Source organism: Mus pahari, chromosome 16, assembly GCF_900095145.1.
Source record: "Mus pahari chromosome 16, PAHARI_EIJ_v1.1, whole genome shotgun sequence".
Taxonomy (NCBI): domain Eukaryota; kingdom Metazoa; phylum Chordata; class Mammalia; order Rodentia; family Muridae; genus Mus; species Mus pahari.
This window is the reverse complement of record NC_034605.1, coordinates 58,230,439-58,242,347: the sequence shown is the minus strand read 5'-3', so window position 1 is coordinate 58,242,347 and position 11,909 is coordinate 58,230,439. Positions and strand designations below refer to the sequence as shown.

At 56.4% G+C, this 11,909-nt stretch overlaps 1 protein-coding gene across 3 annotated transcripts in view; it reads left to right on the top strand.

Moving 5' to 3' along the window:
• The first annotated feature begins 2,557 nt into the window (after nucleotides 1–2,557).
• Pdlim7 (PDZ and LIM domain 7) overlaps nucleotides 2,558–11,909 on the top strand; it is a 15,195-nt gene continuing 5,843 nt past the window's right edge. Inside the window, exons 1-10 of one of the 3 annotated variants that reach the window (XM_021215246.1) lie at nucleotides 2,558–2,631; nucleotides 3,578–3,684; nucleotides 6,834–6,985; nucleotides 7,070–7,100; nucleotides 7,569–7,687; nucleotides 8,259–8,395; nucleotides 8,517–8,553; nucleotides 9,507–9,568; nucleotides 9,707–9,941; nucleotides 11,162–11,342. In XM_021215246.1, coding sequence (XP_021070905.1) covers nucleotides 3,589–3,684; nucleotides 6,834–6,985; nucleotides 7,070–7,100; nucleotides 7,569–7,687; nucleotides 8,259–8,395; nucleotides 8,517–8,553; nucleotides 9,507–9,568; nucleotides 9,707–9,941; nucleotides 11,162–11,342 — 1,050 coding nt within the window. In that variant the 5' untranslated portion in view covers nucleotides 2,558–2,631; nucleotides 3,578–3,588. Of the gene's footprint in view, nucleotides 2,632–3,577; nucleotides 3,685–6,833; nucleotides 6,986–7,069; nucleotides 7,101–7,568; nucleotides 7,688–7,999; nucleotides 8,017–8,258; nucleotides 8,396–8,516; nucleotides 8,554–8,766; nucleotides 9,119–9,506; nucleotides 9,569–9,706; nucleotides 9,942–11,161; nucleotides 11,343–11,909 lie in introns of those variants that run through there. The other 2 variants (XM_021215249.1, XM_021215248.1) reach the window with 2 other exon arrangements.

The window sequence follows — 11,909 nt, the reverse complement described above, 5'->3', positions numbered from 1 at the left end:
TTCTTCTTCTTCTTCTTCTTCTTCTTCTTCTTCTTCTTCTTCTTCTTCTTCTTCTTCTTCTTCTTCTTCTTTTGAAACAGGGTCTCACTAAATTGCCCAGGCTGGCCTTAAATGTGTAACCCTCCGCTTCCCCAGTAGCTGGAATTACACAGGCCCTGTGCTGCCAGGCCCAACACTTGACCCAGTTTCTTAGTCTTGGGTAGGTCTTAAGGATTTTAGTTTTATTTTAAATCAAGTGTGAGCCCACTGGAATGCTAAAAAGATGAAGTGTGATCTCTGTTTTAAGAATATCACATCCGCAACAGTAAGAAGACTGGGGGTGGGGGGGAGGCAAGGGTGATAGCGGGGCGGTCAGCGAGGAGGCTTGTAGGTGTTGAAGCATTCGATGGAGGTGGAACAGCAGCAAGGGTCAGCTGTGAGAACATCTTAAAGGTGGAATCTGCAGGATTTGGGAGATGATGGAGATGGGAAGAGACATATAATTTCATAGGTTCTGTGGAACCAACCGGGTGAATGATGTCATTGGCTGAGACCAGGAAGGAGTGAGAAGAGAGCACAAACTTGGATTGTTTGAGAAACCTTCCTGGCAGACACGTAGACAAGGTATCCATTATTGGCGTCTGCAGTTCTTGAGGAAAGAGCTCGGGCTGCCCATTTTCAGTGTTATTGAAAGCCAAAGGAGAGTAAGCACTCTTAAGGTGTGAGTTTCGTGGCCAAATGGCCAAGACTGGAGGCAGATGAAGTGTTATAGAGGGAAGGAAGCCTTGAAGCTAGAAAGATTGGGATTTTAGATGAGGAAGCTGCTGGGATTGGTGGTATGATCTCAGCCCTCCGGAGGGAAGAGCTGGAAGATCTGGGAACCCATGCAAGTTCAAGCCAGTCTACACAAGGAGGCCTTATTTTATGTGTATGGGTGTTTTCCCTGCGTGCATATGTGCACTATGTGTGCACCAGATGCCTGGAGAGGTCAGAAGGCGCTGGATCTTAGGGGGAAAAGAAGAAAGAAAGCTGGGCGGTGGTGGCGCACACCTTTAATCCTAGCACTCAGAGGCAGAGGCAGGCGGATTTCTGAGTTCAAGGCCAGCCTGGTCTACAGAGTGAGTTCCAGGACAGCCAGGGCTACACAGAGAAACCCTGTCTCAAAAAAAAGAAGAAGAAGAAGAAGAAGAAGGGAAGGAAGGAAGGAAGGAAGGAAAGAAAGGAAGGAAGGAAGGAAGGAAGGAAGGAAGGAAGGAAGGAAAGAAATGAAGGAAGGAAGGAAGGAAGGAAAGAAATGAAGGAAGGAAGGAAGGAAGGAAGGAAGGAAGGAAGGAAGGAAGGAAGGAAAGGGAAAAAAAAAAACCCCGATCAACGTGGTGTAGACCAGCATTCCTGTCAGGACAGGATAAAACCTGAAGGCTGCAGCTGACTTAATTGAGGTCATAGGAGACCTAGAGAAAGTGTCAAGAGTAGTATAGGGGACAAGGGACAAAGAGGGAAACGTGATGGAGACAGAAGCATAACAGACAGCTAAAGAGGGTTGTTTTTTGCTTCAGTAGTTTTTCGAGACACGACTTCTCCGTGTAGCCTTGGCTGTCATGGAACTCACTGCGTAGATCAGGCTGGCTGTGAACTCAGAGATACACCTGAAGAGGATTTCTTCAAGGATGACAACTCCAATAAGAGTTTGTGTACTTGGGACAATGATGTGGAAGGGGGGTATGATGACAGTGGGGGGCTGGGCAAGGGGAGGCTGTGCACTTCACTACTGACTCAAACACTCAGGAGAGCTCAGCTTTCCCTCCTGCCAACCCTTGGCTAAAGCAGGGGCTCCGAGTACACTCCGTGGCAGCCCCTTCCATCCCAACTGCATTGGAAGGACTGTGTGTGTACTCTGAACTGGGGTTAAATGGGAAACAATCCATTCCAATAGTGGTTCTGGGCGCTTTGAGTAGAAGTCTCGGGGCTGTGGACTGCTGTCTGGGTGGACTTACACTGTCAGACAACAAGTGGAGCTAAGCCCGCCCCCGTTGGCTCTTACTATGTATGTATTTACTTGTTATGTCCTGCAAGCCTTTGGTTGGGTTTGGATGTCGAGGACTGAACCAAGGGCCTCCAGCGAGCTCAGCCACTGAGCTCCACCACTAAGCTACATCCCAAACGCCAGGAAGCCTAACTTGAAACAGATTCCTGGAGAATCTGTAATCTGATGATGCTGACAATATTGACCTCTAACAGTATCCCTAACAGAAAAGTGTTACCATGCCATTTTCCCCTACAAGGGAGAATAAGGTGAGAGACCAATCAGCTCTGGTGTTTCAAACGGATGCTTTCTTCCACTCCGCCAGTGGGAGGCGCAAGGGGCCTGGGCGAGAGCCTGGAGCGGGGCACAGGCTGGGCAGTGACCCGACTGGTGTAGGTGCCCGATCTTGCCTTCCTTCTCCTGGAGACTCAGGGCTTCTGGACTGGGTGGGGCCTCCCACCGACCCCGGGATGTCCACTCGCGTGGCCTGGGGAGGGCGTGGCCTAGGGCTCCGCCCCCTTCCGCGGGCTCAAAAGGCGCGGCGTCCGCGGAGGCGGGGTCAGAGCGCAGCGGCGGATCCCATCGCGGCTCCGGGAGGCCGCCAGGCAGTGGCCCAGCCGGGCACTCAGGTACCGGCGTCCGCGAAGGGGTTCCTGGACTGCACCCTACGGGGTCCCTTGGCCCGCTGAGGCGCTGGGGAGGGCGTGGGTGGTCGTGAAGTGTGCCAGATTCCCTCGGCTGGCTCCGGCCGCAGCCTCCGCCCCCGCCTTCCTGCGGCGAAGTGGGGCTGATTGGCGCCTGCGCCACCGTGTGCGGTGGGGACGCGGCCAAGCGCGGGGCTGGGGCGGGAGACGAAGGGAAACAGAGTCACGTTGGCAAGGGAGCATCGTGCGTGGGTGGCACCACTTTCTCTGGCTTCCAGAAAGGATCCCCTCTCCGGTCGTGCGTAAGGGGCACGGCCCCCGTCGCTCTCCACAGGACCAGTACCCCGTTTTTCTTTTCCCCTTGCAGAGGCCAGAGGTCCCGCCCTGACCACCAGCAGCCTCGACCTATCCCAAAATGGCTAGGACCCGCTCCAGCGTCCTCCTCCCCCACCCCTCCCCCTCATATCCCGAGCCCCTAATGTGCTCCCTCCTCGGGCTCTCTACAGTGTCAGCTTACACGCCTTATATAGTCCGAGCAGGCTCCGGCGGCGGCCTGCCTGCCGGGACCCGGGGAAGGAGGGGGAGCTGGCCCCTGACTCACCCCGCCGCCCTCCTGAGATTCCAGGTTAGCGTGGGCAAAGCAGTGCCAATTAACCCCACAGCCAACCCTTGGAAGAGAAAAGCAACTGAGCTCGGAGAGGCCTCTCCTCGCCCTCCCAGTGGCAGGGAGCAGGGTGGGGAACCATCTTCTCTGGTGTCTGTGAGAGGTTGGCCTGCCAGGAGCCCAGCCAAGCCAGCTGAGATACCTGCCTCCCAGTGCTTATGTGTTGAGCGTCCGCCCGTGCCTTCTTGGGGCCTGGCCAGCTCTAGTGCCCAGATCTGGACCTGCCTGCCAATTTCATTGCAGACACTTTCTCTTCTTCCCTCACAGGAGCAGGCACGATGGATTCCTTCAAGGTAGTGCTGGAGGGGCCAGCCCCTTGGGGCTTCCGTCTGCAAGGGGGCAAGGACTTCAATGTGCCCCTCTCTATCTCTCGGGTGAGCCTAGATGGGGGTTCTTGGGTGTTCAGGTTTCCAGAGGATCATGGGAGGAAACAGCAGGGGCAAGCCAGGGCCAATAGGGCAGGAGTGTCCAGGTCCCAATGGACTCCCAGCTAGGTGGAGAGTGGAGAGGCGCTCCCAACTTCCCTACTTTGACATGGTATTTAATGTTCTCCCACCAAGCCATCTGAGAGTGACAAGGGGGAGTCTGTCCCCAGCAGGATGTGACTTTGATTTCACTGTTATTCAAGGAATAGCAGTTGTCATCCTGTTTCTCCAAGTGGCAGAGCTTGGCGGGCTGGAGGAGCTCATTCAGCCAGCCCACAGCAGAGCAAGGGTTTGAACTGAGGCACAGAACGACTTGTACTCTCTGCATGTTCAAGGCCCACGGGGGAACTCTTCCCGCCCTGTGCGAGGACTGAGTCCCAGTCAGCTGGCTCTAGTCAGACTGTGTGGCCTTTGACCCCAAGCCTAGGTGTAGTGAGGCTGGCCTGTATCATTCCTGTCCCCATTCCTCAGTCCACCCTGGTGAGGGGTGGAGCTGGGAGCTGACTCCTCCCTGAGGCAGGGGGATTGCCTTATAAGCCCAAGAATGCAGCCCGAGCTGGGATGGCCAGCAGTGGCTAGTCAACAGAGCCCAAGAGGGCTGGCCTAGGTCTAGGCCCCTCACCTGGCTCTCAGTCATTGGTGTCAGTAGGACTCAGAGCAAAGTTTGTGCCCAGAGTGGGTGAGGCCAGCCTTCGAGCTTGGTATCTCTAATTGGCCTAGGGGGTCAAAAAGGGGGCAGGGACTTCCTTCCCTGGTCTCTGCCTGCCTAGAGAGGCCCACCCAGCCACAGTGTGGGCAGGCAGCTGTTGGCAGGAAGCCCAGGGCAAGCCCAGCCCAAAGGGGCCTGAGAATTTCCAGGCACTGCCCAGCCTGAGAAGAGTATCAAGGCTGTTTTTCTCTGTGGGAGCCAGACATGGTGGTCAGGGCAGCATGCATACATGCATGCATGCATGCTGTGCTCTTCCCAGAATCCTTCTCTGGAATTGCTTTGGAATCTGCTCCAACCAGCAGGATGACTAAGGGCTATCTAGACCCTTCCCCCACACGGACATCCTACGGTGTCTTCCTCCCCTCTGGGAAAGTGCTGGCCAGTGTGGTGTAGGTCTTAGTTATCTTCATTGGTAAGGAAGGCCCTGCAGATGTTGCCTGTTGGGGGCACTCTGCTGGCCCCTGCTGGCCTCTGCTGGGCCCTGGGCTCCTTTGTCAACTGCCTTAACTGTGGGTGGGGCCACCCGCCGAGCCCTGCCCTGGAGTGAGTTAGGCCCTGATGGGTGGGGTGGTCTTTTCTAAATTGGGCCAGCCCGCCATCCCTCCCCTGACCCCAGAGTGGAGGGAGGAAGGAGGGGCTAGGGCTGGCCGTGGGCCCAGGCCTGGAAGATGAGGTAATGTCTGGGATTTGGGGGTTGGGCTGCTCAGTGGAGCTCCCAGGCTGACTCACCCACACCCATAACACTGTCCAGCCCCCTGGCTTTTCCCCTCCTTAATCTCACTAGCCTCTCCCCCCCCCCCGCCCCCTGCACGGTCCTCCCCGTGGTGCTCCGACTGGTGCTTAGCCCTCCCATCCTGCGCACCCCACAAGAGAAGTGGTCCCTCACATCTCCACCCCTTTCCAGGGAGCCAGTGGCTCCTCCTCACAGGACCCCCACCTTGGTCTTGCCCCACACCTCTCAGGAAGCAGCCTTCATAGGAAGGAGTGTCTAACTCAGGTCTCCCTGTGCTGACTCACCACGCCTCTGACTAAGTCACTTCCCTTTCACAGTGTCACTTCCCTGTCCCCATTATTAGGGGCTCGTTGGAGTGAAACATAGGTGAGAGGGGGCATGCAGACCCCAAACTTAGCCACGGAGTAAGGGGGCATCTTGCCTTGAGCTGTCAGTCCTTCTGCCTAGCCTGCCTGGTACCCCAGAGTCTTGTTTTTCTTCCTCCGATTTTATCTAATTACTTTTACTAGGTTTTTGAGACAGGGTCTCTCTGTGTAGTCTTGGCCGCTCTGGAATTCACTATGCTTTGAACTCTCAAAAATCCACCTGCCTCTGCCTCCCCAGTGCTGGGTGTAGACTGGCTATCCCAGCATCTTGACTGGGTGTGTTGACCCCTCATTTGTGCCCTATTGTAGTGGAGCCTTCCAGTCAGGACCAAATCCTGGCTGCACCCCTTGCTAGTTGGAGACCGAGTTCAGGTGTTCGGTAGTTCTGTTTTTTCTGAGTGTGAACAGGGTGTCTCCTCAGACTCCTGCAAGCGTGTTGGAAGATCCTAGGTGTTCTGTGAGCTGCTATTCTTACCGTATGTTATCAGGTAAAGAGGGCTGTGACTCACAGCTCTCTACTCTGCTAACTTCCCCTTCAAGCACAAAATAAACCTGTCAGGTCCAGAGATGGCAGTGTCTGCATGAGGTCCCTCTGTCCCTGACATCTCTAGAACCCATCATCTCCTGTGTCCCCTTCAGTACACATTGCATTAGCTCACTCAAGGAGCCTCCTGGGACCTTGGGTATCCTGCGCCCCGATTTTCCTACTACCTGTCAAGTGTAAATGCTTTGTGTGGTAACAGATGGTCAAGTGGTTTCAAACGTATGGTGAACCACCATGCCCCCAATCCTTTTGGCTTTGAGTTGGGAATTTCTGGTTTGTGTGGCAAATGGGGGAACACAGTGGGCCTGGTGGAATGATAGCCAGTGGCACTGGCTGATTCCTGGTAAGCGGTGAGCCTTGGTCACCAAAAATTAAAAAATAAAAGTGAGAGTACATTCATGAAGACATTCAGTGCCCGGGTGAGGAGCCAGGACTTGGCCTTGATGGGGGTGGAGGGCAGTAGTGGTTCTCAGATAGGAGACGGGACATTTAACAGGATATAGGTGACCCTGATCAATTCGTAGCCCAGTTTCAGCAACACGGGTAGGTGACCGTCTTGGGAGGGCAGGCTGGTGGGTAAAACAGCCTATTGAGGCCTCAGAAAACACAGCCGTCAAAGGCTGTGGTCCTAGCCTTCGAGTGTGGGCTCTAGCCTGATGGTGGCCATTTTACCAACAGCATCTGGACTGTGAGGGAGTGTGTAGCCTGAGTGTGCACCCATGGGCCTCTGACCATTCCTCTCCACAGCTCACGCCTGGAGGCAAAGCCGCACAGGCTGGTGTGGCCGTGGGAGACTGGGTACTGAATATTGATGGCGAGAACGCAGGAAGCCTCACGCACATCGAAGCCCAGAACAAGATCCGCGCCTGTGGGGAGCGCCTCAGCCTGGGTCTGAGCAGGTACAGGTGCTTTTAGGCCGAAGGGGTGTGGATAGCCTCTGGTCTCACTTAACCTGCCGTGACCGTGTCTCTCTTCTTCTCCAGAGCCCAGCCTGTTCAGAGCAAACCACAGAAGGTAGGTTATACAGGAGTTGCCCTGGCTGAGAGAGGAAGGGGCTGAGCCTGGGCTAACCTACCCTCCCTGGCCCAGCCTTGGGACCCTCTCTCTGGCTAAGAGCAGAGAAGCAGACACCAGAACAGGCAGGGTCTGGGGAATGGGAGAGTGGAGCTAGGAGCTGCCGCACGGTCCGGGCGCCACGCGTGCCTGCCTGCCTGCCTGCCTATCTGTCTGCCTGCTTCTTCCCACAAGTCTGTGCTGTGTGTGCCTACCCACCCTTGGTCCCCTGGCCCAGAGCAGGTTGAATTCATCACTTCCCAATGGGCCCCTTGAAATCGTAGTTACTGCCCCTTCCTCCTAGCCTCTGGCCAGATGTGTAAGAGTGGGCCGGACCTGTCACTGTTCTTGGTGGTGGTGACTCCGCTCCCACCTCGGCCCCCCACTCCCACCCACCCACCCACCCTGCCTGGCTCTGTCTCTGCCCAGGCCCTGACCCCTCCCGCCGACCCCCCGAGGTACACTTTTGCACCAAGCGCCTCCCTCAACAAGACGGCCCGGCCCTTCGGGGCACCCCCACCTACTGACAGCACCCTGCCGCAGAATGGGTATGTCAGCCCCTGCCCATCCACTCCGACCTCTGCACTGTCTGGTCCTTTCACAAGCACACACACAAGCTGCCTGCTACCGCTCAGTCTGTGCCGGACCCCAGCCCCTTAACCGTGTGGCAGCAACCCCTGGCGGCCGGGTGGGGCTGCTGCTCTCCCACAGGCTCAGCCCCGCTGAGCAGCCTGTGGAGTGGGCCAGCTGAGTCTCACACACTCGTTGCTACCTTGCCTCCCTCTCCACCGCTCTGATTCCCCCTGTCTTTCTTCTGTGTCTGTCCCTTTATCTGTCTATCTTGTCTATTTCCTTCACAGGTGCAGACCCCTGACAAGTCAGTGAGCCCTCTATTCCTGTCACTTTTCTCCCTTCCTTTTGGCACTCTGGGTGGTGGCCCCTCCCTGCCCTGCCTGTCCTGCCTCCCTCTGATTTACCCACCTACCCAGCCAAACCCTTTGCCTTCCCCTCCTCCCCCCAACCCCCTGCTGTCACCAGAACCCGTGCACATCACATCCTGGGAGGGGCAGCCCCTGGTGCCCACAGAACCAGAGGTTCTGAGCTCTGCCCTTCCCATAGACAGTTGCTCAGACAGCCGGTCCCCGATGCCAGCAAGCAGCGGCTGATGGAGGATACCGAAGACTGGCGGCCGCGGCCGGGGACTGGCCAGTCCCGCTCCTTCCGCATCCTCGCCCACCTCACGGGCACAGAGTTCAGTAAGTGCTGGCCCAGGACAGGGCGGACTCTCCTGGCCTCAGCCTGGGCCTGACTTTGCCAGGACTCAGGGCTGGGATGACCCTTGTTTCTCTTGGTCAATCCCTGCCTCTGTCCTCTCAGTGCAAGACCCGGATGAGGAATTCATGAAGAAGTCAAGGTAAAAGCTCGGGCACTAACCCCTCTCCCTAACCTCCCACTTCTTCCTTTCCAGCCACCAGCCCTCGGCTGCTCCTTGCCATCCCCTACCAGAGCTCTCTTCTGTCCCTTCCTCCTCTCCTTCCCTCCATCCTCCCTGCCTCCCTTCCGTCTCTCCTTCCTTCCACTTCTTCCTCCTCCTCCTCTCCTCTCTCTCTCTCTCTCTGCCCCTCAGGGAAAAGTATGTCCTGGAGCTACAGAGCCCACGCTATACACGTCTCCGGGACTGGCACCACCAGCGCTCTGCCCACGTGCTCAACGTGCAGTCATAGCGTGGCCTTCCCAGCCTGCTGCCCTCTGCTCCCTTTCTCTGTTACTCACTCCCAAGGCGCCCCACGGGTGCCTCCAGCTCTTGCCTACCGCTTTCATGTCCCTGGCCTGAACCTTCTCCCGGCCCGGTCCTGGCAGCCCTCCTGGCACAGGGCCTGGCTTCGTCTGACACTGCCTTCCTTCTTGGCCCTGTGGTACTACTGTCTGCCAGGTCTGCACTGCCTTTGAGCATGGAAATAAACATTCTCAGCCCTGCTTCCTTTGCCTCTGTCTCCCATCTTTTGGGTTTGAGATGCTAAATGGTTTAGACTTGGTGTGGGTCCCGCAGCCTGTTTCTCCGTGGGAGGGAGAACCTAACCAAGATGGCTCTGCCTTATCCATGGTTCTCTTGGCTAAGAGGAGACCCAAAGCCTGCCCTAGGAGCAGGAGCGCACTCTGCTTCTACACTCTACACAGCAGCCCAGATAGTTGTACCCTACTTAGGGGAAGGACCCCTTCCTATCCCTACCCCAGAGGGACCTGAAATACATCCCAGCAGCTCCCAGTGCACTCACGTATCACCCATGGGGCAGCACAGCTGAAGTTAGGGGTGGGACCATGCCCAAAGCCTCAGCCAGGCAGGGCCTTGAATGGCAGATCTTACAGCCAGGTGCCCAGGACAGAAGCCCCAGCCCCAGCCTCAACTATAACCCAGGAATCCTGGCCTGGTAAGACAGTGGGCTGAAGAAGGGTGGGTAGCCTCCATGGTCATAGGGGTGGTGGGCTTTTAAGGCTACCCTGGGTTCTACCCTCTGCCCTTTGGGCTCCCTGAGCACCCCTCTGGATCTACTTCCTTTGGCTGTCAGGCCCCACCACCCCCAGCCCCACCAGCCGCCCACCCTGGGCCGTGGACCCTGCATTTGCTGAGCGCTATGCCCCAGACAAAACCAGCACAGTGCTGACCCGGCATAGCCAGCCGGCCACACCCACGCCTCTGCAGAACCGCACCTCCATAGTGCAGGCTGCAGCTGGAGGGGGCACAGGAGGAAGCAGCAACAACGGCAAGACTCCTGTATGCCACCAGTGCCACAAGATCATCCGGTGAGTGTTCCCTTCTAGTGCTGAGCTTTCCTGCCTTGCACCCTGGCCCTGGCCTGTCTTACATACTAATCCTACCTCCGCTGCTCCTCTGAGAAGTAAGGATTTGATCGGAGCTGGGAGGGATATTGCCTGGATCCTCAGATCTTTTTTTTTTTTTTTTTTTTTTTTGAGACAGGGTTTCTCTGTATAGTCCTGGCTGTCCTGGAACTCACTTTGTAGACCAGGCTGGCCTCGAACCCAGAAATCTGCCTGTCTCTGCCTCCCAAGTGCTGGGATTAAAGGCATGAGCCACCACGCCTGGCCCTCAGATCTTTTTAAATTTTTATTTATATATATATATATATATATATATATATATATATATATATTTGTACATGGGTGTTTCTTCTGGATGTGTATCTGCACCACTTGCATGCCTGGTGCCCACAGACACCAAGAAAGGTGTTGGATTCCCTTGGAGTTGGATGGCATTTAGATGGCTGAGAGCCTTCGTGTGGGTGCTGGGAATCAAACCTGGGTCCTGTAGAAGAGCAGCCAATGTTTCCTCAGCTGCTGAGCCATCTCTGCAGCCCCCATCCTCAGGCTCTTAATCCTGAACTTCCTACCATACTCACACCCTCTATAGCAGGGAAAGCAGGAAGGTGCCAGCGGCACCCTGACGCTCTGTCTGTCACTTTGCCACAGAGTAAAGGAGGGCCTCCCTCTCTGCTGCTTCCTCCTCATGCTTAGTCTCTGCTGAGCCTCTGCTCTCGGAGCCCATAGGCCACAGGTAGCTCCCTCTGTGCACTGCTTCCTGGAACCCAGCCAAGTCACACAGCCCCTCAGAGTCAGATTCCAGAACCTTCCCAGTTGTTGGCCCTGGCCCTGGCCCTGGCCTGCTTTGGTCTCCAGTCAGCTCTCAGGCAGCGAGGATCTGTAAACACGCCCTTCTGACACCCGTTTAATCTGGGACCGACAGACCCCTGCTCAGGCCGAATGCAGCAGGCAAGCAGGGCAGAGTTCACCACGGTCTCTTCAGCTGTTTACCTTCACACTGGGCAGTAGTCCCCCAGGGGTGTCTTGGTAGACTCAAGCTATCAGCTGCCACCCAAACCAGGGTGCCTCCATCACCAAGAACAAGTCCTGTAAGAGCAAGTGTCTTCTCCTGAAGGCAGGAGATGCTACTTCTGTCTTCCTCCCCGAGCCCCTGCCTCATTTGCATATATTCCTTCTCCTGGCAGCGGCCGCTACCTGGTAGCACTGGGGCACGCATACCATCCTGAGGAGTTCGTGTGCAGCCAGTGTGGGAAGGTCCTGGAAGAGGGTGGCTTCTTCGAGGAGAAGGGAGCTATCTTTTGCCCCTCCTGCTATGATGTGCGCTATGCGCCCAACTGTGCCAAATGCAAGAAGAAGATCACTGGAGTGAGTGGGGCTGGCAGGTGGGCAGGAGGGGCAGGTGGGCAGGAGAGGCAGGTGGGCCAGATGGGCAGGTGGGCCAGATGGGCAGGTGGGCCAGGTGGGCAGGAGAGGCAGTTGGGCCAGGTGAGCAGGAGAGGCAGATGGGCCAGGTGGGCAGGAGAGGCAGATGGGCCAGGTGGGCAGGAGAGGCAGGTGGGCCAGGTGGGCAGGAGAGGCAGGTGGGCCAGGTGGGCAGGAGAGGCAGGTGGGCCAGGTGGGCAGGAGAGGCAGGTGGGCCAGGTGGACAGGAGGGCAGGTGGGTCAGGTTGGCAGGAGGGGCAAGGAGAAAGTGGAATGTTAGTAGTATTAGGCAGTGTTGAGCAGCTGTCAGATGTGAAGCTCTCAGCAGGAATCTCCAGTATCCTAAACATTTTAATGATGGCTTCCCTTTGTATCAGGCAGGATATGCTTTTTTTTTTTTTTGCTTCTTGTAGTGTAGATGGGGTTTCTCTGCGTAGCCCTGGCTGTCCTGGAACTTGCTGTGTAGACCAGGCTGGCCTTGAACTCACAGAGATCCTCCTTCCTTTGCCT